The 22,565-nt window shown below is 36.6% G+C and overlaps 3 protein-coding genes and 2 pseudogenes across 4 annotated transcripts; 1 reads left to right on the top strand and 4 right to left on the bottom strand.

Moving 5' to 3' along the window:
- Positions 1 to 158: 158 nt before the first annotated feature.
- Positions 159 to 2,850, bottom strand: LOC147273544 (uncharacterized; annotated as a pseudogene).
- A 46-nt stretch (positions 2,851 to 2,896) lies between these two features.
- On the bottom strand, positions 2,897 to 4,441 carry LOC147273543 (uncharacterized; annotated as a pseudogene).
- A 1,874-nt stretch (positions 4,442 to 6,315) lies between these two features.
- On the bottom strand, positions 6,316 to 9,210 carry LOC147273542 (rust resistance kinase Lr10-like). Of its 2 annotated transcripts, XM_086257328.1 has the most exons (3): positions 8,458 to 9,210; positions 8,042 to 8,077; positions 6,316 to 7,567 (listed from the first exon to the last, which is right to left on the bottom strand). In XM_086257328.1, the coding sequence occupies exons 1-3, from the start codon at positions 9,176 to 9,178 to the stop codon at positions 6,519 to 6,521; spliced, it is 1,806 nt and encodes a 601-aa protein (XP_086113454.1). In that variant the 5' UTR covers positions 9,179 to 9,210; the 3' UTR covers positions 6,316 to 6,518. The 2 variants fall into 2 exon arrangements, with proteins under 2 accessions (XP_086113454.1, XP_086113455.1); XM_086257329.1 differs by lacking the exon at positions 8,042 to 8,077.
- A 127-nt stretch (positions 9,211 to 9,337) lies between these two features.
- Positions 9,338 to 14,404, top strand: LOC147273541 (LEAF RUST 10 DISEASE-RESISTANCE LOCUS RECEPTOR-LIKE PROTEIN KINASE-like 2.4). Its single transcript, XM_086257327.1, has 4 exons — positions 9,338 to 10,269; positions 12,419 to 12,454; positions 12,576 to 12,647; positions 13,045 to 14,404. The coding sequence occupies exons 1-4, from the start codon at positions 9,477 to 9,479 to the stop codon at positions 14,193 to 14,195; spliced, it is 2,052 nt and encodes a 683-aa protein (XP_086113453.1). The 5' UTR covers positions 9,338 to 9,476; the 3' UTR covers positions 14,196 to 14,404.
- Positions 14,405 to 16,344: 1,940 nt separating this feature from the next.
- On the bottom strand, positions 16,345 to 17,770 carry LOC147273540 (protein transport protein Sec61 subunit gamma). Its single transcript, XM_086227346.1, has 3 exons — positions 17,613 to 17,770; positions 17,398 to 17,510; positions 16,345 to 16,508 (listed from the first exon to the last, which is right to left on the bottom strand). The coding sequence occupies exons 1-2, from the start codon at positions 17,704 to 17,706 to the stop codon at positions 17,398 to 17,400; spliced, it is 207 nt and encodes a 68-aa protein (XP_086083472.1). The 5' UTR covers positions 17,707 to 17,770; the 3' UTR covers positions 16,345 to 16,508.
- Between the last annotated feature and the right edge of the window lie 4,795 nt (positions 17,771 to 22,565).

Genomic DNA, 22,565 nt, shown 5'->3' with positions numbered 1-22,565 from the left:
TATATATTTAACTAGTAAGAAGTATATATAATAGAGACAATACAAAGATCGATTAGCACAGTGTAACTTTTGCAAGATAGATATGTTAATGGAGGATCTTGTAAATGGATCCTTGTTTAATTTTCTAGGGATCTTATAAATGGATCCTTGTTTAATTTCTAGAGACCTTGTAAATTAGAATGAACAACCTGCACGAGAATCACATAAATCATCATGAGATAAAAAAAACTAAATGCAACTCAAAGGGAAGCAATATGAAGCAATCTAGATTTTCCTGGAGCTGCCAATAAAAAAAGACATGCCAACCAAGATTGTCTAGAAAGAGCCAGCAGTGTCAGAATGAATAGAATGCAAAGTTTTCAACCCATTCCAAGATAAGTATATATACGAATGTTCTATTCCTCATTATCCAACTGCATTTAAAGTTGAAAAAATTCAAAGCTCACAATCACCTTGATGATTTCAACAAGCTGGTCTACTCCACTTTCACCAGGAAATAGAGGCTGGCATAATAGGCATTACTTAGTTAGCACATATATGTGAGTCTAAAGATAAAGGAAACTCACATTAAAGAAGAACAACACCTACCTGTCCAAGCAGTAATTCTGCTAGAACACAGCCAGCAGACCAAATGTCAATGGCTGTGGTATACTCAGTTGCACCAAATATAAGTTCAGGTGCTCGATAGTACCTCGAATAGATGTAAGATATGTTGGGTTCCCCTCTTACCTGTCAAATGTACATCCAATGCAGTATTGTAAAACCATTAGCCAGAATGAGCATATTTAAAGAATGCTTGGATGCAGAAAACAAACCAAGACTTTTGCACTCCCGAAGTCACAGATTTTAAGCTGGTGAGTACTTAGCCTATCTTGCAAAGAATGTTGTGAAGCACCTGCAGAACCAGAAATAAAAAAACATTAGAAATAATTCATACATGCAGAAACACACTTAAGAACAAATCACACATTAAAAATAAATCACACAATCATTGCCACACCAAAAATAACCAGTCACCTTATATAAATGCCATTTTGATGCTACTTATCAATCCATATACCCTCACCATCAGGTCTAATGCAGTTTGTAGGATTGTCTCTAACCATTTCATCCAATGTCTCAATAGATGGCAGGCCTCTAGTAAAAGGTTGATGGTCAACCATACTATCCCCTAACTCATCATCATTATAATCGACATCATTGTAATTTCTATCGGGGGTTGATAGAACAACAGACCAAGCAGCATCTGCAGGGTCTTCCACGTAAAAGACTTGACTCACTTGTCTTGCCAAAACAAATTGATCATGCTTGGAACCTATCCTACTAAGATTGACCAAAGTAAAGCCTAGATCATCTATTTTAATTCCATTTGTACTCTCAACCCAATCACACTTAAAGATAGGTATCCTAAACTTGAAATAATCAAGTTCCCATATTTCTTGGATCACCCCATAAAAACACATATTTGTAATGATGGGGTTTTTATCCTTCGCAGATGCAACTTGCATTGTCTCCCCTTGCCAACACACGCCACTGTTTTGAACAGCCCGAACGTCATCACGAGCCTTAGTATTAAAATGAACCCCATTAATGGAATAACTTGCAAATTTTGGGACTTCCATGCATGGTCCATCAGCTAGCCACCTCAGCGTGTCTGGTATGTCATGAGTTTCACAATTGAGTTCAGATCTAACCTGTAAGGATAAGCATTCTAATAAAATACAGGAATTACTTACATACATTAGTGCATCCTTTGAACAAATTAAACTTACTCGATTCTTTAACCAAAGAATGAAAGTGTGATTGTGCTTATCTTGCAGCCACTTCTCATTTTTTTTGAACCTAGGATTTGTAGCCTTTAAATAGCTCATATGATCACTACACAAAATTTGAGATTCCTCAATTAATATTGAGAATTCAGCTAATCAAAGACATAATTAATGAAAAGACAAAGGAAATCTGGGATTGTCTTACGCGATATAAGGCGTCACTTCATATGTATTCTCTAATACAAACAGATGAGCTTGGTCCAAAAGTTCACGATCAACCCTATGTATAGAAGCACCAGATAAGGCCATACATTCCTTAGAAGATCCTTGATTGTGTCTTGATGAGATTCCAATTGAACTGCCAGTAGAAAGATATATGTTCAGAGCAAAAATCTAAAGCTTCTTCGGCAATATAACACTCGGCAATGCAACCCTCGGGTCGATGGCGATTTCGAACATACCCCTTTAGCACTTTCATATACCGTTCAAACGGATACATCCATCTGAAGTAAACTGGTCCACACAACTGAACTTCTCTAATGAGATGCACCGTTAAATGAACCATAATATCAAAAAATGATGGTGGAAAGTACTTTTCAAGCAAACAAAGTGTAAGCACTAGATCTTGCTGCATCTTATCTAGTATAGAAGCATCCACCACTTTACTACATATAGAATTGAAGAAGAAACAGAATCTGGTTATAGCATATCTCACAGGCTTCTCCAACACTGAACGTATGGCCACAGGGAGCAATTGTTGCATGAAGATATGACAATCATGTGACTTCATTCCAACAAGTCTTAAATCCTCCATTGATACCAGACTTCTAACATTTGAAGAATAATACTCAGGGACTTTCATACCAAGAAAGGATTTGCATACAGTTCTCTTCTCTTCCCTAGACAGATTCCAACTTGCTGCAGGCAGATGTGTTCTTTTTTCTCCAACAATAGGTGCTAATTCAGTACGTACCCCCATGTCCAGAAGATCTAAACGAGCAGCAAGACCGTCTTTTGTTTTTGTAGGAATGTTCAACAATGTACCGATAATACTATCGCATACATTTTTCTCAATGTGCATAACATCGAGAATATGGCGAACATGAAGAGATTTCCAATATTCCAGTTCAAAAAAGATTGACTTCTTCTTCCAACACGCTCTTGTATCACCCTCCACATGGTTACGGGGCCACTTTTTTTTTCCGAAAGGCAAGAAATTAAGACTATCCACCTTTGCCAATACTTCCTCTCCACTTAATGGCACAGGAGCTGGAGAAAGTTCTTGACGATTATTAAATGCAGCCCTTTGATTTCGATAAGGATGAAATCGTGGTAAGAATCTTCGATGGCCTATGTATGAGCATTTATTACCGTGGACCAACCTGTGGGGTTTTGTGTGTTCTCCACATATTGGACATGCATTATATCCTTTTACGACACAGCCAGATAAGTTACCATAGGCTGGAAAATCGTTTATTGTCCACAACAATACAGCCTTTAGAGTGAAATACTCTCCTTTGTATGCATCATACACTCCTACAACTCCCTTCCATAAACTTTTTAAATCATCAATCAAAGGTGCTAGGTAAACGTCTATATCATTTCCAGGTTGTTTAGGACCAGAAATCAATAGACTCAGCATCATGAACTTTCTTTTCATACACAACCATGGTGGAAGGTTATAAGTGACAAGTAAAACTAGCCAGCAACTGTATCTGCTGCTTAAAAGAACTATGGGGATTGAACCCGTCAGATGCAAGTGCGAGCCTAAGGTTTCTAGGATCTTCAGCAAATTCAGGCCACTTATCGTCCACTAACTTCCAAGATGGAGAATCTGCAGGATGCCGCATCTTACCATCTTTCACTCTTTTATCATAATGCCAAGTCAAACTCTCAGATGTTTTACTAGACTGAAACATCTTTTTAAACCTTGGGATAATGGGAAAGTACCACAACACCTTCGCAGGCACCCCCTCCTTAATAGTTGAATACCTACTTAACTTCCACCTTGACACATTACAGTTAGGGCAATTAATCTCATCTGCATACTCATTTCTATACAAGATGCAGTCATTAGGGCATGCATGTATTTTCTCATAGTCCATCCCTAAAGCACACAAAATCTTCTTTGCCTCGTACATAGATGTGGGTATGTTATTACCTGATGGAAGAAAATCTCCAAAGGCAATCAAGTAGTCAGTGAAACTTGCATCACTCAATCCATGCTTCGCTTTCAAATTGTACAATCTTACCAGTGCTCCCAACTTGGTGAATTTATCACAACCAGGATACAAAGGTTCATCGCCATCCCCAACCAAATTCATGAAATCGTTAGAATCATTTGAAAATTCTTCCTCTTCATTATCTCCCATATCCACTGTTTCGGAGACAAAATTATCTTCTTGTTCCTCCACACTTCTAGCTGCATTCGGAAATGTACTAGAAACTTCTCCGTGCCATATCCAATTTTGGTAACTTTGGTCAACCCCATTAAAATATAGATGATCCCTTATAACTCCAATCCCAAATTGTCTCATATTTCCACATTTTTGGCAAGGACAATGAATGAGGTTTGGGTTTCTAGCATGCTGTAATGCAAACTTGAAGAATTCTTGAATCCCTAACTCATATGCCCTTGATCTTCTATCCGCATACATCCATGACTTGTCCATCTTTGACTTGTCCATACAAACATGCATGTCATTTATAAAATCATACCAAATATTGACTCTAGTGAAACAAAAAAAATACAAAGATAAACTAAACACAACCACTATACCATTGAACATGGGCATGCAATTGAAAGCTAACTGGTCTTACAGTAAAACCCATATCAGTAAAACCCAATAAACCCCATATCAGTAAAATCAATCACAAACCAGAGAATTTAACACAACCCATGAATATTAACTAAACCCAGAAAAATACCCCAAATTTTTATCAAGCCACAATAACTTCACCCAGAACTAGAACAAGAATAAGAGAGACAGAGTAGGTGACAGAGAGGAAATCAACACTAACCTGCAGGCTGATCTAAATTAGATATTTCAAGCTAGCACAATGCATCTTAAAATTATACACCTAGTTCAGTCTTAGTAATTTCCTCAATCGAAATAAAGCAAACACAATGGAGTAAATGAACTTAATTATATGGTTTCTATAGGGTAGGGGAGGGGTAGCAACTTTCCACTTCAATATACAATTACTTACTCATAACTATTTTTCTCATCAAAATCAAACATTCATTATAATGAGTAACAAAAGTTAATCAATAGCATCAAGAAATCAATATAATCCTTTCAATAGTCTACAAATAAAACCCCTACCATCAAAATAGAAGAAAACAAGATGCCAAAACCAACAAAACGAAAAAAAAAAAAAAAGGGCCTGATGAACTCACCTTTCCAATTCAATCAGCAGCCTAGCTATTTTCTTTCCCCAAGCTCAACAATATCACCAAATATCACCAATATGAACTTCACCTTCAGCAAAAACACAAAACAAAAAGGTTTAGAAGAACCTCAAAGAACAAAAATCAGATATGCACAAAAAAAGAAAGAACAAAATCTAATGAGGAAAAAATCCCCCAAAATCAAACCCTATATCAACTGTACCTGAATCGGAGTGCAGAGATGCGCGAAGATGATTCAAGGGAGTGCAGAGATGGCCGGGCGATGAGGAATGGGCGGAGACGATGAGGACGGAGATGGAGGTCGGTGACGTCAAGAGACGTGTAGATGGAGAGCGAGGGACGATGTCGAAGATGGAGATTGACGCGCAATGAGGACAGAGATTTATGCGCGAGAGGGAAGATCGATCGGTGAAGCCAGAGGATTGAGTTGAGGAGGGAAGATCGATTGATCAATGAGGACTAAGTTGTGGGCTAAGTGTGTGTGAGTTCCTGAAAGGTGAAGTCAAAGGGCTTTGACCCAAAAAGACCTAATTAAGGCGCGATATATTTCATTAACGCGGTCATGCGCTTGTCAAATACAAAGACCCGCAAAATTTTATAATTTTGTGAAACTTGCCCAACACAACGGTATTCCCTAAAACTATTGTCTGTTAATTATTAGGAAAAATTATCAAACCAAATACCATGGGATAATATACATTAATATAACGGTTTGTTAAAAACCGTTGTGTGGTAAATTAAGATAACGGAAAAAATACAAAACGTTGTTTATTGACCGATGTCTATTACATTTTTTGTAGTAGTGCCTGTTTTAATTGTGATGTGCCCGTGCCCATGATTGTGTCCTACTCGTGCTGGCCGGTCCGTTTGACACCTTTACACTAGATATTCTTTGTTACAATCGTTTTATACAACCTTCTTTGTGATCAACTGTGTATGTAATTAAGTTCCATATCTTGAGGTTAACATGTTCTCGGAATTGGGAATGACCCTCCCAAATGGAAAAGACTCAAGAAATCTTTTTGCAGTTATCAAGTTTTGTATGTACTAATTTTTTTTTTTTAAAATGGAGGCAATAGGTGATACCGCTGTGAAATAGCAGAAATTGGCATAATCATAAATCAGTCTACAGTATAAGCTGTACCACCAAAGTACAATCAATTATATTGCTATTTAGAATGTAGAAATATGATGTTTATTGAACATATATGATCTGAAAGCATTAGCTTAACTAGACAACACTACAACTACTTTAATGACAACACTTGAACACAACTCATCTCAGAGTTGATTGGTAACTCTTGAAGGCATAGGAACTTCTTGTAGAAACAGTTGCATCAATTTGAAGTAGATGCAAAAGGATTAGAAGGCATGATTAGATTGTCACCTTCTCCCTCTAACATTTGAGCTACAAATTGCATGGAAGGACGATCCACTGGGTGCCATTGGATACACCATAGACCAACAATTGCAAGTTTCCTAGCAATCCGAACGTCACCTTCGTCCTCAATATGGATCCGTAGGTCGTTCCCTCGCTCTAAAAGGTTATAGATCCATTCCGGGAAGTAGACTTGGTTGGTGGAATCTTCCATGACTTTGAAATTTCTTCTGCCCCCAACCATTTCAAGCAATAGCCTTCCAAAACTATACACATCAGCCTTATAGGACACGTTACCAAAGTTCCTAGAGAACAGTTCAGGTGCAATGTAGCCCATAGTCCCCCTGGCTGTAGTCATGGATATTGCGCTTTGGTCCTTCGAACACAACTTAGCTAGACCAAAGTCAGAAACTTTTGGGGTGAAATCCTGGTCTAGCAATACATTATTTGGTTTGATATCGAAGTGGAGGATTCGTTGGTCACACCCTTGGTGAAGATATTCGATTCCTTTGGCTATGCCTAAACCAATATCTTGCAACTTATCCCAACCAAGGAATGAGTTCTTATCGGCTGATGATAAGAAATTATGTAGTGAACCATTTGGTAGGAATTCATAGACAAGAGCTCGTATAAATCCATCGGCGCAAAAGCCAACCAATCGAACCACATTGACGTGGTGTATTCGACCTATTGTTCCCACTTCGTTTATAAAATCTTCCCCCTTTTCACCTGAATCAATGTTGTTGAGTATTTTTACAGCTACAAGTAATTCAGTGGAAAGCTTCCCTTTAAACACTTTTCCATAGGCCCCTTGGCCCAACTTGTCCTTGAATTGATTTGTCATCCTCTTAATATCAGCATAGGAATATCTACTTGGAATGAGAGCTTTGTAATCATCCAAAAACCTTTCCATTCTCTGCTGATTTTCTTTTTCTAATTTGTTAGAGCTATACACATAGTAGATGACAAAGCTGGTAACTATAACAACCACTGAAAGTGCACAAGTACCTGCAGACAGGGACAGAGCAAGGAATTTTAGATAGGCTGGGCTAAAATATACATGAAAATTCAGTCTTAAGAAATTTCTCAGAATTGTTGTAGGATTCCCAAAGTGAATGGAACTGTGTGGATAGATTTTTATTATATAATTACTTGAGTGTCAGGGATGTAGGCTATATATGCATAGCAGTAGGAACCTGTAGGTGAGCTGGGCTATAGTTACACATTTGTATTGATTAATATAGGCACAGATTGTCTAAATCCTATTTTGTTTCAGCTTGGACTGGGCTATAGCACACCTAGCTAGTCCGGTGTGTAGCTCCGTCCATGCCTGCAGAATATGAGCTTCTGTGTTAAGAACACCCATATTTTCTAGAAAACAAATTATTCTAAATTGCCTTGATAACACCTCAGGTTCCTCTAGAAAAGAAAAAAAACAATTAATGAAAAAAGAAAAAGAAAATAAAGAGAGTGATAACTCACCTAATATCTTTAAGGTTGGCCTTTCATGGTTACGACCTGTAAAATCAAATTGTTAATGAAAGAAGTACTTAGATTTATCAAATCACTCAAATCTGCATAAAATCTAAGTATGCATTCCTTGCATAAATCTACATACATACATACATACAAGCATATGCATACAAACTAGCCTTGTCAATGAGCCGTTGGGGTTGGGGAGAAGTGGGAATGAATAGTTTAATTAGAGGAAACGGAAATGAAAGGGTACGTATGTTTTTTCAGATTAGAATGATTAAATGGAAGGATAACATATAAACAATATTATGTTGCCACCATGTGAACTTAGTAAGAGAACATTTTCGTTAATTGGGATGACTGAAAATATGTTTTCGCAGAAGCAACCAAGTGGAGATAAATGTGGAGTGTAAACGACATACCTATGGAAACATCTGAACATTCAGTTTTCGTCTGGTTGTCTGCGAATTCATTCTTCAATCTGCATATCTTTCCTATCTGCTCGCAATGTTTACAGGATGGTTTGGACCAATTCAGTTTCAGAACGGGCAACCAAAGGTTTGGAACTGATGTGTAGTCATGCATCTTCGTACAAGACACCAGGGGCATTTCATCAATGGTATGGAAGGGAAGGCCAACAAGGCCCTCATAATCAGAGTATACAGCATATGTCTGGTTGCTAGGATTGCCAAGGCAAGGGCTCAATTTCGTCAGCCGATAAGATCGAAGGGAATATTGATCTCTTTCTATTGATGGTGGACAACTGAATAAGGTATACTTAGTTCTGTCTACACATTCGAAGGGAAAAGAAGATGAACAAAGATCGAAAATCTGTCTAGGCCAGCAACCATTTTGGTAGGTTAATTCAATTTGCTGAGACGCGTAGTCAATCTTTTTAACGAACAGCTCATTCTTAGCTGATGATGGCATGTCGAGCACAGTTTGCTTGTCTTTGGTGCATGATAGATCAAAGCCCTGATAACCACAATGGCTTGGTTGCCTGCCTTTAAGGCGAAATGGGAACCGGATGGCAGGGCCGTGGCGTTTACATCTTACTTCTGTGCTGCAATCTTCAAGGCCTTGTACTCCGCCGTGCACTACATCTACTACTATGAGCAACCACCATAAGACATTCAGAACCATTTCTATTTTTAATGAAAAAGGTGATTGCAGCTCGCTTGTTATTACGATGGGTCTCGTGTTGTGTGGTTCTTATTGTGACTTGTTGTCTCTTGGGTGACTTGCTAGCTTTTTGGTTGACTAGTCAGTTGTTTTTAAAAAAATATTTAATGGGTGCCAACCATTCACATCTCGCATTTATCCTAAAACATATATTTCATATAATTTTTTTCTCGTAATTAATTTTGGTAAAATTTTATATTAAATTGGAAGTTCCTCCCTAGCTCCTTCCTTCCCAGCCTCTCCTTCTAGCTCGCTCACCATGTCTAGAGGAAGTCTCTTTGCTGCTCATATCACAGCCTTTCTCCTCCTTCTTCCTCATTCCCTCGGTTCACAAACTTTGAATGCCAAAGATAATTCTGATTGTTCCCTGTCCTGTGGCAACACCAACATAAGCGTTCCATTTCGATTAAAAGGAGACCCTAAACACTGTGGGTTCAAAAGGTATGAGCTATCTTGTGAGCCAAACACTACTACTACTAGCACTGCTGCTGCTGTATTATACTTGTATTCGGCAAAGTATTACGTATTGGCAATCAATTACAGCAACTTCAGAATACGAGTTGTGGATGCTGATGTTGTTGATCAGAAGAAAGGCAACAACTACTTCTCCAGCCCGCGTTACTCTTTAACCCGCTTCAACTTTAGTGGTACACAAGATTCTTACAGCTATTTTGATAAATTTGGAGTGGAGATGTACACAGCAAAGTCATCTATAATTTTTTTGATGTGTACAAATCCGATGTATTCTCCTCGCTTTGTTGAAACTGCTTCATGTACAATGAACAAGAGCAGCACCTATTCTTATCTCATGGTTGGTGACAACATAACTTCATTCGATTTGGGGGAGTCCTGCAAGATAACACAAATAGTTTTTGCATCACCTTCAAATGACAAGTACATGATGTCCTGTGAAAGCATGTATCATGAAATAGGGCGTGGCTTTGAACTGTCATGGTTTAGGTACGGATGTGGAAAATGTGGAATTCATGAGTATTGCCAGAGTGACAACAGTGGCGAGCATGAAAAGATTAGCTGCGAACAGTCATATAAAGGTACTACTTTTTTTCACAAAATAAGAGTCAATCTATACACAAACAGTGAATACACAGATGTTAAACTTACTTTGCTAAAGAATGAACCACTCGATCCCAAATTATTCCTGAACTCATAGGAAGCAGACTAAAAGTGATGTAACAAAGCCTCAACTAGAGAGCAAAGCTAAAATCAGATCTGACCACCATAAAAAAATAAAAAATCACAAAAACAAAACCCAACCGACTCTGGCGACCTCCTCCCAACCGGCTGCCACCCGTAGAACCGAGTCGGCTCCATCTGTGTGACAAAACTGCTTGATGGGAAAAGATAAGAAAAATCGGTTGGGCAAAGTTGAGTACCTATAATATGAGGCTAGCTAGAATAAGTTATTCAGCAAAATCTTCCAGGTTTTTTTAAGCTAGCAAACATATAAATAATGTCAATGCCTACCTCGACTTCTGACGAGCACTTCCATTTTCGCATGGTAAATCAACAACTATAAGATTCAAGCCACAATCAGATTCAACTGCATTTAAAAAAAAAAAAAAAAAAAAAAGGTGGATACAGGGATGGTGTCGGTGTTGGGCCGTTGGCTCTATAATTGTTGATTTTTTTTTTCCTGTTATTTTATTGTCACCCCCCATCCTGTATTAAGAATAAATCTCAGATTAAAGAGTAAATCACACTCTAATTATAAAATTAATTCCTATAATAGAATGTGACTGAGGAAAATAAAATAAACATAAATAAAATCTTAATACTATAATACAACAAAACTATATTCTAGCTTAATTTACATCATACGTCTTACTCATGTACATTACATCATATAAAACTTCAAAATTGAACTCAACTTCAAACTCGATTCATGCTTATTCACAATAATTACTTCTTGTTGGTTCAGTTACGAGATTGCATTTTTGATTTATGCACTTGCAAAGTCTATAAGGGGGCGAGCACTAACCGCTCAATAGGGACGTATGACCTCATTATGCATAATTGATTAAATTGAATCTCAGTGAAAACACACAACTTTTAATAAATAATATATTATAATTCTAAATTGATGCATGGATGTCATGCTGACTCACTCCCTCAGTCCCTCGAAAAATAAATTACTATACATCCTATCTTCAATTGCAATTGAAGTTCCCAATGCGCCTTGTGAGTTTAGATCGTTTTATCAATTTCACTCCCCGCATACACTACAGAATTTAAATCCCAATTAATCAACTATTACCACTGCATTCACAATCCCTCAATGCATTCATGATTTATATTTCAAATAAATAACAATTGCATTAATAATTAATTTATAACTATTTATATAGAATAATTAATTAATTTCAAAATATTCAAGCAATTCATAACATACTCAAATAATTCATATATATAATTCACGTATTAGCACATATATCACATTTTTCAACAAAATCAATTAACTGTCAAAGGTTCCCCAGATCCCCCTACCTGACATCCTGAGCTTAGCCTGATCTTACATGCTAATTCGAAAAATCTCTAAGTTGTCCTTAGAACAACACTATCATCACCAATTCATGTGATTGATCCAAAACCCTAATTTCAATACAAAACCAACCATGTCTAAAGATCGATAAGCCCAAACTATACGGATCCAAGTACCTTCACAAATTCTACACACGAAATAGTATTAAACCCTACCTTTAGCTTGAATCAGTCATAGGTCAAACTTGGAGAGAAACCGACAACACAGGTTTCGGGGATAGTAACTAAAATAACTGAAATGCCCTTTTGATAAAATGGGGTCTATGAATTTATTTCTTAATTCAAATCAATCAGAGTATATGAATTGGGTTAACAAATGAATAGGGTCGCGTTTGTCCCAAATCATTTATTTAAGGATTTGGGTTCGGTTTAAAAAAAAAAAACCATCAAACGCTCGGTGCAAAAAACACGGCTGAAATTAAAACATGGGTTTATTTGTCAGAAAGTGGTCATATTTGAAATTGCAACATTTTAAGTGAGTTTAGTTATCATTAAGAGTCCAAAAGTGGACTATAGAATCATTATCTGTTTAAAAAAATAAAGTTTTGAATCTTAAAATATAAATAAATTAAATAACTTATTACAACAACGCTTATGTTAAGTAAGCATACGCTAACCTTGTTGTTTTCTTTATCTATTTAGTACCTTGGTACGAGAAGATGTACTACAAATTATCAGGCGAGTGGTCTCAACTTTTCAGCCAGCTTTTATATCTGTAGTTAAAATTTTCTTTGTCCTTGCATTTATAATTGATCAAACTACCTTATTCATCTGATGGACTTCGTCACTTTTGTTGCAGGATGGACAGTTTTCTCGATATGGGTGCATAATTTTACGGTTTCGTTCATTCTCCTTGGAACCGCTTGCCTTGGTAAGATATGGATTTCAACATCATTTGATTCAAAGCATATGTGTGTGTATATAGGGAAATGTTGACTTGCAAGACTACGAATCTAAATTATTGATTATGACTAAATGCATGTGTGGTCTAAATTTACAATTTGACAACATAAGCAATTAAGCATTTTATGTTGTTAATTAAACTTTCTAACAGGAGAAAATGAGCATTACCTATACATATTAGTGTACTGAAAATGAGCTAATTATGCTTTTGATTGCTGACTGCTATCTTGAGATGGATTTGGAAGGCATTTCATCATTCAAACCATATTTATTGTCCAAGGACAATAACAAATTAAATGGTTGATAGTATTGCAGCAATCAATGCCTTTCTTACTTTATGTTGATTCCACTTTTATGAACCGCAGGACTTTACCAAGCAGCCAAATTTGTATTTGGCCTTCCCTTTCTGACTGCATTAGTAATATACAAATGGCGAAGAAGGCACTTGTCAATGTATGACAATATAGAAGACTTTCTGCAGAGCAATAATAATCTCATGCCAGTGAGGTACTCTTACTTGGATATCAAAAAGATGGCAAGAGGTTTCAAGGACAAATTAGGTGAAGGAGGCTATGGCATCGTATACAAGGCAAAGCTTCGTAGTGGACGTCTTGTAGCCATCAAGATATTGGGTAACTCCAAAAGTAATGGGCAAGAATTTATCAATGAAGTTGCTACCATTGGAAGGATTCACCATGTTAATGTGGTGCGACTTATTGGATTTTGTGTTGATGGATCAAAGCGTGCTCTTGTATATGACTTCATGCCCAATGGGTCCCTTGAAAAATATATTTTTTCTCAACAAGGAGTTCTTTTCTTAAGTTGTGAAAAATTGTTCGAAATTGCGCTTGGAGTGGCTCGTGGTATTGAGTATCTACATCGCGGATGTGACATGCAAATTTTGCACTTTGACATCAAGCCTCACAACATTCTCCTAGATGAGAATTTTATTCCCAAGGTTTCTGATTTTGGGTTAGCAAGGTTATACCCATTGGATAATAGCATTGTGTCTTTGACTGCTGCAAGAGGAACCATGGGATACATTGCTCCAGAATTATTCTATAAAAACATTGGAGGAGTTTCATACAAAGCTGATGTATATAGTTTTGGAATGTTGTTGATGGAAATGGCTGGTAGAAGGAAGAATTTGAATGCAGCCATAGAGCATTCAAGCCAATTTAGTCAAATCTACTTTCCTACATGGGTTTCTGACCAATTGAGGGAAGGAAATGACATAGGAATAGAAGATGCCACTGAGGAGGAAAAGAAAACCATAAAGAAGATGATCATGGTGGCATTGTGGTGCATACAAATGAAGCCTAGTGAACGACCTTCGATGAATAAAGTAGTAGAGATGCTTCAAGGAGAAATTGAGAGCCTTCAAATGCCTCCAAAGCCTTTCTTATATCCACAACAAATGCCAGTAGAGGATGCTGGGGATAAGTCAAGCATTACATTGGCATCAACAACGACAGAGTCTGCAGAGATCAGTTTGATTGCAAATGAAGTTAAATGATTTCTTGTTATGTGCATGCGTAAGGGGAAACTTAACATCCCTGCTCAATAAGGACAATTAAACTTTTCTTTATATAATTCACCTTTGCAGAAAAGGATTTGTTTTAGATTTCTAATAGCTATCTTGATATGCAAATTCAATCTTTGGTTGTATGTGAGGGAAATAAGAGGAATTTGGTTTCTTGCTTTGTAAACAATGATATTGGGATTTGAAGTCATTTTGACATTTCTTGATATGCATGAAAATGGGTAACTTGAGTCTGATGTGTGTGGGGGATTTTCATTGATAAATGCATATGTTGTTTAGTTTGATGATAACTAGGTTTACACAAATGGGTTACCCAAGAGAGGCTATCAATTTGTATATGGATATGTTATTGAGCGGGCTTATGCCTAAATGGTGTTATATTGTCTTGTGCAAAAGTTAGAATCGATGTCATTCTGGCAACAATTGCATTCATTGGTCATTCGGTTTGGATTGGGTTTACACTTTATATCATTGTCTTCCATAGTTCACTTATGTTAATTTTATTTTGGTTTTTTTTCACATTTTACCCACTTGAAATTTAGACTTAATCTCACTTCACCACCTAAAAAAAAAAAAAAAATTTTTTTTTTTGAAGTCCAAAACATAAAATACCCTGATTGGCCAACCCACCTGCAAAATCACAGTGACCGACTAGTCCATGGTCACCGAGCGCTCGGCAAAATGCCACTGTTCACTTTGAAATTGCTACTGTCAAACAGTGGCAATCCTTGTTACTGTACGACAATAGCTATTTAAATTATAAAAACACCCTATATATTAGTACTGTGTGACAACGGCAATAATTATCATTATATGATAGGGGCAATTTTTTTATTTTATTTATAAAAAAAAACCCCACAGAGCGCTCGGCGCCAAAAACACAAAACAAAACATAACATTGACTTTATTCGTATAAAGTGAACCTATTCATCATTCCAACTTTTCAGATGAGTTTGTTTATCATTAAGAGCTGTAAAATTGACTTTAAAATAATTTACTTTAAAAAATTATGCCAATTTACTACTTGAATTAAAAATTTGTAGTGATATATTACATCTGACTAATTTTGTCAAAACTTTTGTTAAAAATAAAAGTGTTTTGGTCTTTTTCAAGTTCCTATTGTTAGAGTAAAATAATTTTTTTTACATTTTACCTATTTTGACACAATAAAAAACTAACTTGAAAAGACCAAAACATCCTTATTTTAACAAAAGTTTAAACAAAATAACCCAGAGATAGTACATTACAACAAATTTTTAATTCATATAGTAAATTAACACAATTTTTTTTAAGAGTTGAAGTGAAATTAAACTCAAAATTCAAGTGGTAAAGTATAATAAATCCTTTTATCTTAAATGTAGTTCTCTTAACAAAAGCTTCCATTGAGATCGGATCTGAAAAACCTTATTTAAGGGATAAAGTGTCACCCACTCTGATTGTAGTTTATATACAAGAATTAATTTGGAAAAAATTTATACAAATAACGAATGATTACATAATGATTACACCGAAAATACAATGTTCATCTGTTTATTTGATCATAATTAGAAATTTAAATAATTTTCATTTGATCACAATTAGAGATTTAATAATTTTCATTAATACTGTTTGGACAATTGAATTACATAGTAGATCCCACAATGCGTCCCTTAAATAAGATTATTTAAAAAATCTCTCAACTGAAGCTCTCTGGTTCTCCTTATTCATAAACATATGTTATGCAAGGGATCTACAGGATGAATGCCAAGTTCAATGTCATCAAAGAGCAAGTACATAGTACATTGCAATAGCTACTGATCATCTAAAGGCTTAAAGGTGATGCAAGCTCAAGCAAGCCCCTGTGCATTGGCCACTAGACAATAGTAGCAAATACATACATGGTACAATACCAGGTGTGTGTATGTGGGTGCGACAGGTGCTATGGTGAGTACGCTTGTAATATGACTTTATCTGGTCTTCTTGACCCAGCTCATAAAATTCCTAACGTTTTATATTTTTGGCCATTACAAACCCTGCTGCTCTTCGTTGGTTAAAGAGCACCAGGATAAACATTAACTTGGTAAACCAAAAGCAGAGCAACAAAATTGAAATTAAAAGGAAAGAGAATAAGGTACACATGGAATGAGGTCCCAAATATGAAAAACTAGAAAAAGCATGTATCATAGTTTTACAGAAATAAGGAAAACATATCTTTAAATTGAGCCAAATGAGAACTAGATACTACTGCATTCTCTTTGAATTCAAGTTGCTGCACCTATCATCTATCAAACTTACTCTTCTGCATACCTGAAATTATATAGGAAAACAAAATCAGTCCCCAATCCACATACTGCTCTAGAACAAAAAAAAAAACTTTGTTTTTTGAACACTCCTAAACCAACTGGAGAGTCTATGCTCTAAAAATCATAATCTAATGACACTGAAATCAATACATTTACACATATTCATAAACCCACTAAACATGTAACTAGCAAATAAAGTTCAAGGTATATGGATATTGGACTAGTTTGGTTCCACATATAATCAATGTTTGAGTTAACTGTTCAGGCTTTGATATCCAACTTCCAGATATCACAAGGCAGTATAATACAACAACAGTGTAAAAGCAGAACACAAACTTCTCAATCATTCATGTCACAAGCAGATCTACCCATTACATCATATCACCTCATATTTTCTAAGCAATACCAAGATGCAACACCAATGGATACCTATCTCATTTTCTCATCTATTTGTAAACCATACTGTGCTTAAATGCTCAAAACCAACAAACATGCACCAAATTACTAAACCAAAAATTTCTCATTCATGCATCAAATACCTACTCTCTCTCTCTCAAACAGGCTAATCTAGCCATATTGTCAGAGAGTACACAAAAGATACCTTCTTTATCAAAGTTTTGGATTCATGCATAAAATTGAACAACAAACACAAAATGGCATTCAATCTCCAAGGCATCACAAACTACTAAAATTTCCCAAAACACATTGACCAACATCCTAAGCACTTGTATAATCGTATTACATAACACACAATGATTGAAACAAAACTCTTGGTAAAATTACGCAAAAACATTTCTAAGAAAATCATACATTCATCAGGTGCATGTCAAATAAATCTCAATAAATTTAATTAATTAATTTGATTAGAATCAGATTGAGATATAACTCGATACCTAAGAGCCGACGATGATGTTGTTGATGGGAATGAAGATCAGCTTCACGAAAAACCCGACGAACCCCATTGCTACGAACCCGATCGCTGTACGGAGCGCCACCTTCGTGAATTCTACACCACAATCAATAAAAAGCGAATCAAAATCCCTACTTTCTATAAACCCGATCTAGAAAAAACGCAGATCTGAATTTTATGTGTGTGTAAAGCTTTTACCTTTGCGGTCAGGCTTGTGGCACCGCTTGACGAGTCGAATGCTGTCCTTGGAGAACTCTCTGAGTGGATCGACTACTGAGTCAATGGCATCCATTTTCGCCGAGAGAGAGAGAGAGAGAGAGAGAGAGAGAGAGAGAGAGAGAGAGAGAGAGAGAGAGAATGAGAGATGTTTGCGACGGAGACGGAAACGGGAGGTACACGAAGTAGTTATGACGCGTTTGGACTGTGGTCAAATATAGACGATTCTTTTGTTTTGGGTGCTATTATTGCCACACGGCCCATACACTTTTCTGTATTTCTAAATACACCCGCTTGTTTTGCTGAGACTTTTTTTTTTTTTTTTTTAAATCTACCCTAATAAAACTTAATAAATGAAGAATAAAATAAACACATAACATCTAAAACCAAAAACTCCAACTAAGGATGACAATTTTACCTAAGGGTACCCGTTCTATTTGGGATTGCTAGGTTTGAAGTCTCGGGTTCCTAAGTCTGATGTCCCAAGTCAAAGGATTCAATTTTGGGGGTCCGGGATCCCAATTTTGGAGTCCCGGGTTTGGGGTCCCAAGTTCCCGAGTTCAAGACCCCGAACCTTGAGTCCTAGGTTCCTAGGTCCGATGTCTCGGGTCTCAGGTACATAATTCGAGGTTTCAAAGACTTGGGTCCTGGGTTCCAAGGTCTGATGTCTCGGTCCAACTTTCAGATTCCTAGGTCTAATACTCGTGATAGCTTAAATGGGTAACACATACATGTGACAATCGTGTATGGATAGGCCATGCATAATACCTTCGAAAATGTACGTAGGAATAATGTAGGTATTGTTAGGGCATGGGTAATACTCGTGAAAATGTAAGTGGGTATGAATAAGGTGTAGGCAAATTTCGGCGGGTATAGGACTGATATTGTGTGTATGACCCAATGGGTAAAATTGTCATCCCCAACTCCAACTCGACTTCACCCCATAACCATTGTCCACCCTTATCGCGCCTCTTGCCACTACCCTCGAAACCAGATCCCTCCCCACTTCTCTCTTTATTTTATTGAGAAAATTACAGATTTAGTCCATTTATTTTATACTTAGTTCAATTTTGGTCCACGATATTTTTTAAGTTCTGTTTTGATTCACTAATTGTTCCACTTGTTGAATAAAGGTCCAGTTCTAAATTTCAGTTTTTGAATGATTTTAAATCCTTTTGGGTTGTGTTTTCTTCAATTATAATTGAAGTATAAGTTGTATTTTATCATTTCGTAGTCATAGGAACCAATTTAGAGTATTAGAATCGAAGAAAATTGAAGTTAGGCGAAGTTTAAAAAATCTGAAAAATTTTCTGGAAAAAATGGGTTGTTTCGAGTACCCTACTTTGAAGTTAATTATCTTGAGTTTTAGAACTCCGATTTGAATGATCTTTATAAAGTTGTAAAGAGGAGATGCATAGCTTTAAAACAAGTATATATTTGTTGAATTTGAGTGATATTTGATAGGGTAAAATGCGGACCAAATTTGAGAAAATAAATATGAACTTTTATTGAACAAGTAGAACAATTAGTGGACTAAAACATAACTTAAAAAAGCTCATGGACCAAAATTGAATTAGCTATAAATTAAGTAGACTAAATCTGTAATTTTCTTTTATTTTATTTAATGACAAAATGGAAATTATTATGAAAAAAACAGGGATATAGTTACCATTTGGGGGTTGGGGCACATATAAATTGTCCAATTTTGAGCAATTATGGTTGTTTTTATTGGATTTATGTGTATTGATTTCTTGTCTTAATTAGTGGATTAATACTCCAAAAGTAATATATAATAAAAGCTCATATTAAGGTAATTAACTTCTTAATTTAGATGTCACTAGCTAACAATTACATGCATGTCACTATGTGACAATGATATTGTCAAAATTAAAAGTAGATTAGATCGTCTAATTTTAAGGGAATTGAATTATTTTTTGTTTGGTCTCTCTTATTTAGACTTGCCTCTTAATGACCCAATTTCTTAGGGGAATGTTAAAAAGAAGAAAAAAACAAAAAAAAAGGTGCAACTAGAAGCAGCCTTCATATAATGGTCAATAATGATTTAGTACTCAAACTTTAACCCATGTTTTAACTTGGTACTTAAACTTTTATTCGATGTAATTGAATATTTTATTTGATCTAATTGAATACCCAAATTTGTATTTTATGTCTAATAAACCCTCAATTCAGTTTTCACTAGTCTATTTAATAGAAATGTCACTTTCCCAAAGGTAAATATGTCCTTCAAAGTATTAAGGTACTCAATTGGTACTCGTAAACATTTGACACTTCAGTTAAATAGACTAATGAAAAATAAATTAAGGATAGTACTCAATTGGATCAAATAAAATTTAAGTCCTAAGCTGAAACACACGTCAAAATTTAAGCAATATTCATTCAAATCCCTATAAAAGGCCAATTGGCGGTGCTTGGCGGGTTGAGCTACCACTTAGACAATGTTATCGACATGATGAGGAATCCAAGTACTTGGAGCAAGGATTTGAATGAACATCGCTTTGATTTGAAGTGTATGCCATTGGAGGATCATTTGAAAACAGAATAATTAAGCAAGAACAAAGAATTTTGTATACCCAAAAGAAAAGCCCCAACTTTAGAGTTAAAAGGCGCAAATGAAAGCCTCAAAAGCACATGTACAAGTGGTGTCTAAATGCAGGGCCACACGGATGGCCAAATGTGTGAAATGGATTGTGGGCTGGAAAGGTGATTAAGCCCATCAAATATGATTGAAATTCCATATCCATACCAGTTCGGCCCATCAATATTGAATAAGTTGAAAAGTTAATGGAAGTTCGTTAGTGAGAGCTAATAACAACTCAGAACTTAAGCCAAGTTACTAGCTGTGTTAATGATCACTAGGTCGCACTTAATGAGCCTTTGATGTCCCATAGCTCTAATATGTCAATTCACTTCTCTTACTCTCTCTAAAGTACTAACTTAAGCATTATAGTCCATTCAAAAATTTATATCAAATATTCTTTAATTCACTTTTTCGATTTTTTCATACTATCACCAATTCACCACATTATTTACATGACATTTCGTCTATGTGAAATGCCAATTCAATTTGGCGAAATTCACCTTCATAAAAACCCATATTTCCAAAATCACATTTTGAAGTTTCCAAAAAATATCTTTATTTTTTTTTTCACTAAATAATATTTCTCTTACATCTAATTAATTTGCCTTAAACATTCTTAATGAGGGGCATGTGGGTACACATAAAGAAGCTAGCCAAGGAGATGGGAATTAATGTTGGTGCTCGATCGTCCTTACAAGATTTGCTATTTTATATATAGTTCTGCTTGGACAGACACAAACCATTTAGTTGAAGATAAATGTTAAAATTCTAATTCTATGTATTAACAATGTTTGAGTTTGTTAACTTGTAGCTCCAAATATATATCACATTACTTCTACTCGAATGCAGTATAAGATTAACGATAAATAAGTTAAAATTAGAGGTTTCAATGTTTTCATACACAAAATAGTCTAGGAAGCAATTTTGTTGCGCATTAGAATGCTTGTTGTCACTAACAAATAGTGACAACCCAAAACTATGCTTAAAAATCTAGCTTTCGAAGAGTGTTTGAAATTAAAAACAGGTGGATTTGAAATTCTTTTAAAACGTGAGTTTTTTTTAAACATTACAAAATTTGGAAGGGGAGTTTTAACATTTACCACAAAAGGGGTGGAAAAGGACAATAATGAGAAGCTATATATATTCTATACAGACAGAGGCATATACAAGATTCTAGGTTTGCGGAGGCCGAAACATGAATGTTTAATTCTCACCAATATCTCACCAAATAATTTCAATAGTTTCTAAAAGTTTTTTTATTTTAATATACATGTACATATACATATATTAAATCTAATATCTCACCAAATAATTCCAATGAAATTGTTAAGTTGTGTACATATACATATATTAAATCTTAAGCAAATTATCTATAAGTACCTCAATTATACACTGATTTTCAATTTAGTACCCCAACTTTAAAAATTTGACAAAAAATACCTCAACTTTTATTTTGTGTCAAAATAGTACCTCCGTTAGTTTTTCTGTCAAAAAAACCGTTATCTGCTGGCGTGGCAGGGGTATTTTCATCTTTTTTCTCACATTTAAAAGATAATAATATTTTATTGGCAAAAAAAAAAAGATAATAATATTTTTAAAATTTTTGAATAAAAAAAAATTCTTACAAATTGGGTGGGGTGGGTGGACTGTGCGGGGCTGGGTAGGGTGGGGTGGGGTGGGGCGTGGCAGGGCTAGGGCTGGGGCTAGGTGGGACGGGTCTGCGTGGGTGAAGGGGGAGGGGGTGGGTCGGGTTTGGGGGGAGCTGGGTGGGGTGGAGGGAGGTGGGCAGGGTTGGCCAGGCTAGGCGAGAAAGAGGAGTGGGTCGAGTCTGGGTGGAGCTGGGTGGGGAGAAGCTAGTCTCGGGGAGGGGCTGGGCTGGGCTGGGCTGGGCGGGGCGGGTCTGCGTGGGGCGGGGTGGCGCTAGGTGGGGGAAGAAGAAACAAAGGCGAGGGGGGCTGCTGCTGGGTGGGCGGGGCTGGGTGAGGGGGTGGGGGGTGCGACGGGGTTGGGGCTGGGGGAGGAGGTGCGGCGGGGTTGGGGCAGGGAGAGAGGGAGGATGGGTGGGGGGCGGGGATGGGTGGGGAAGGGTTGGGTGGGGGCTGGGTGGTGGCAGGAAGAGGAGGGGAGGGCTGGGTGGGGGCGGGGGAGATAAGGGGATAGGTGGGGATGGGGGAGAGGGAGGGGGAGGGGAGGGGCTGCGTGAGGGCGGTGAAGGGAGGGGGACGGGGTTGGGATGGTTGGGTAGGGGTGGGGAGGGGAGGGGACAGTGAAAATTAAAAGTTTTAATTTTTTTAATGTTTATTTTAAAAGTTTTAATTATTTTAAAATTTTTTTTA

This window comes from Dryas octopetala, chromosome 9 (assembly GCF_963921425.1).
Source record: "Dryas octopetala chromosome 9, drDryOcto1.1, whole genome shotgun sequence".
Lineage (NCBI taxonomy): Eukaryota > Viridiplantae > Streptophyta > Magnoliopsida > Rosales > Rosaceae > Dryas > Dryas octopetala.
The sequence above is the reverse complement of the archived record's forward strand: the minus strand, read 5'-3'. Positions and strand labels throughout refer to the sequence as shown.